Source organism: Otolemur garnettii, unplaced genomic scaffold, assembly GCF_000181295.1.
Source record: "Otolemur garnettii isolate 467f Iridium unplaced genomic scaffold, OtoGar3 scaffold00001, whole genome shotgun sequence".
NCBI classification, from domain to species: Eukaryota; Metazoa; Chordata; class Mammalia; order Primates; family Galagidae; genus Otolemur; species Otolemur garnettii.
The window spans coordinates 38,956,755-38,958,960 of NW_003852396.1; the positions used below are offsets into that span (position 1 = coordinate 38,956,755).

At 55.3% G+C, this 2,206-nt stretch overlaps 1 protein-coding gene across 1 annotated transcript in view; it reads left to right on the forward strand.

The window, feature by feature from the left end:
- The first annotated feature begins 541 nt into the window (after nucleotides 1–541).
- SWAP70 (switching B cell complex subunit SWAP70) overlaps nucleotides 542–2,206 on the forward strand; it is an 87,613-nt gene continuing 85,948 nt past the window's right edge. Inside the window, exon 1 of the mRNA XM_003781092.3 lies at nucleotides 542–728. Coding sequence (XP_003781140.1) covers nucleotides 630–728 — 99 coding nt within the window. The 5' untranslated portion in view covers nucleotides 542–629. The remainder of the gene's footprint in view (nucleotides 729–2,206) is intronic.

A 2,206-nucleotide genomic window follows, 5' to 3' on the forward strand; every position in this document is an offset into this window, starting at 1 on the left:
GGTTAGAACGAAAAGTTTGCCTGACCCTCTGACTTCTAAACTCACCTTAACCTCGTCTTTGTGCCTCCAGAACCCACTACAAAGTAGGCATCTATAAACATTTGTGGAACGAACAAACCAACTTTCCTCAGTGGTCCTTCCCGGCCCTTTCTCTACGTGGGACCGCGCTAGCATTTGAGCTCCACTAAGGGGACGTTTCCAGGTCTTCGATCCATCCCGGGGTAGGACCAGGTCTCCTGTGTTTTTATTGGGGGACTCAGATCAGAGCCAGGCAGGCTGCTTGCTCCGTCTCTCTGTTTTTCATCGGGATGGCAGCATTTGTTTGGGGTGTACAAGGCCACCAAAAAAGTCCTGAGCTGGTCTGGGAAAGAGTAGGGGGATACAGGATGGTGTTTACCGTCCTAGCCAGGTCAGAAGGCCAAGCATTCCCACCAGCATGGACTGCCAGCCCTTCCGACCTGCGTCGCAGCTAAAGAGCGGGCTTCTCCCGGCAGGCGCCGGGTGGGCGGGGCCTGGGGGCGGGGCTGCCGCGGTCAGGTGACCGCGCGCCGGGTGGTGTTGGCAGAGGCCGAGGGGCCGCAGAGGCGTTCAGGGCCGGCGGGGCAGCAGGGGCTGCAAGGGTCGTCGTCATGGGAAGTCTGCAGGACGAGCTGCTCAAGGCCATCTGGCACGCTTTCACCGCGCTCGACCTAGACCACAGCGGCAAGGTCTCCAAGTCTCAGCTCAAGGTGGGAGCCCCCTGTCCGGGCCCCTGGTCCGGCCCTCGCCGGCGCGCTCCCCACTTCCCCTGGGTGGAAGCGGGACGGGCGGGCGGTGACCGCGGGGAGGGGCGGGCCGGGCCGGATTGGGGCCGGAGGCCTGCTTGGGGTGGAGGGTGCGGAGACCGGGATTTGGTGTTTTCTGCCCTTCCTCTGGCCTTCGGGCTGCGCCCTGGGACGGGTGTGTTCGTTCCCGCGGTCCAGGCGGTGGAGCGAGGAAGGCTGGGATGGGGTATGGAAGGGGCGAGCTTGTTTCCCTGTTGGTGCCGGGGACCCCGAAAGTTGTGAATTCTAAGGAAGCTGTGGGAAGCTCCTGTAGATAACCTTCCCAGAATTTCCCTCTGGAGAGTAAGGGACTTGCCCAAGTTACAGGGCAGAGCCTTCTGCAGCCCATCTCCCCACACCTGGGTACTCCTCCAAACGTCCAGCTGCGCCCGAGTTGCTGGGGCAGTTCAGATGAGGGAGAAATGCCCCGCACGGAGCTCGGCCCCCGGCGTCCTCCTCCTCTCGGAGCCTTTGGCGGTTAGGCACACTTTCTGACTTGTGAAAACCTCACCGCTGGCGCTTTCACGTCTGGAACTAGTGGAGAGTGTGAGCCGTGTCCCATGGGGACCTGAGTTCCGGGTGAGGAGCACTGATCTTTCTGACACCTTGCAGAGGCAGCTACTTTTGCAGAGTCGTTACTTTGACTGCCAAAGACTCCATCACTAACTCAGAGTGTAAGGTACGAATAAAGGCATGCTTGCAAATTGAGAAACCGCGAACAGGGAAGGTAGCACTCGGCCAGGAGAGATTCGAAACTTCTTGAAAGTATAAAATATAGGAACAGACAAAAAGAGCCATTCACAGCCATTTTCAAACACACACACTTTGGATCTGAATGTCTGATTTTCTTAACCTTTTCTAGGAATCAACTTATGAGAGTTGGGTTTGCTTTGTATATTTTGTGCAGTAACCAGAAGGTTCTTGTGAATAGTGGCTTTTATACCAGTAGGATTTAGCATTCCCCCTTTTCTCTTTGCCCTCTTTTTCTCAACATAAACTCTTAGTTTCTAAGTGTCCATAGAGATCATCCACTTAATTTTTTTTTTTTTTTTTTTTTTTTTGCAGTTTTTGGCGGAGGATGGGTTTGAACCTGCCACCTCCGGCGTATGGGGCCGGCCCCCTACTCCTTTGAGCCACAGGTGCTGCCCTCGCAAATTTTTTTTTTTTGTAGAGGCAGATTCTCCCTTTTGCCCGGACTGCTTTCCAACTCCTGGCCTCAAATGATCCTCCTGCTTTGGCCTCCTAGGGTGCTAGGATTACCCATCTGTGCCACAGTGCCTGCTTGGATCCTTTTTTTTTTTTTTTTTGAGACAGTCTCAAGCTGTCGCCCTGGGTAGAGTGCTGTGGCTTCACAGCTCATAGCAACCTCCAACTCTTGGGCTTAAGTGATTCTCTTGCCTCAG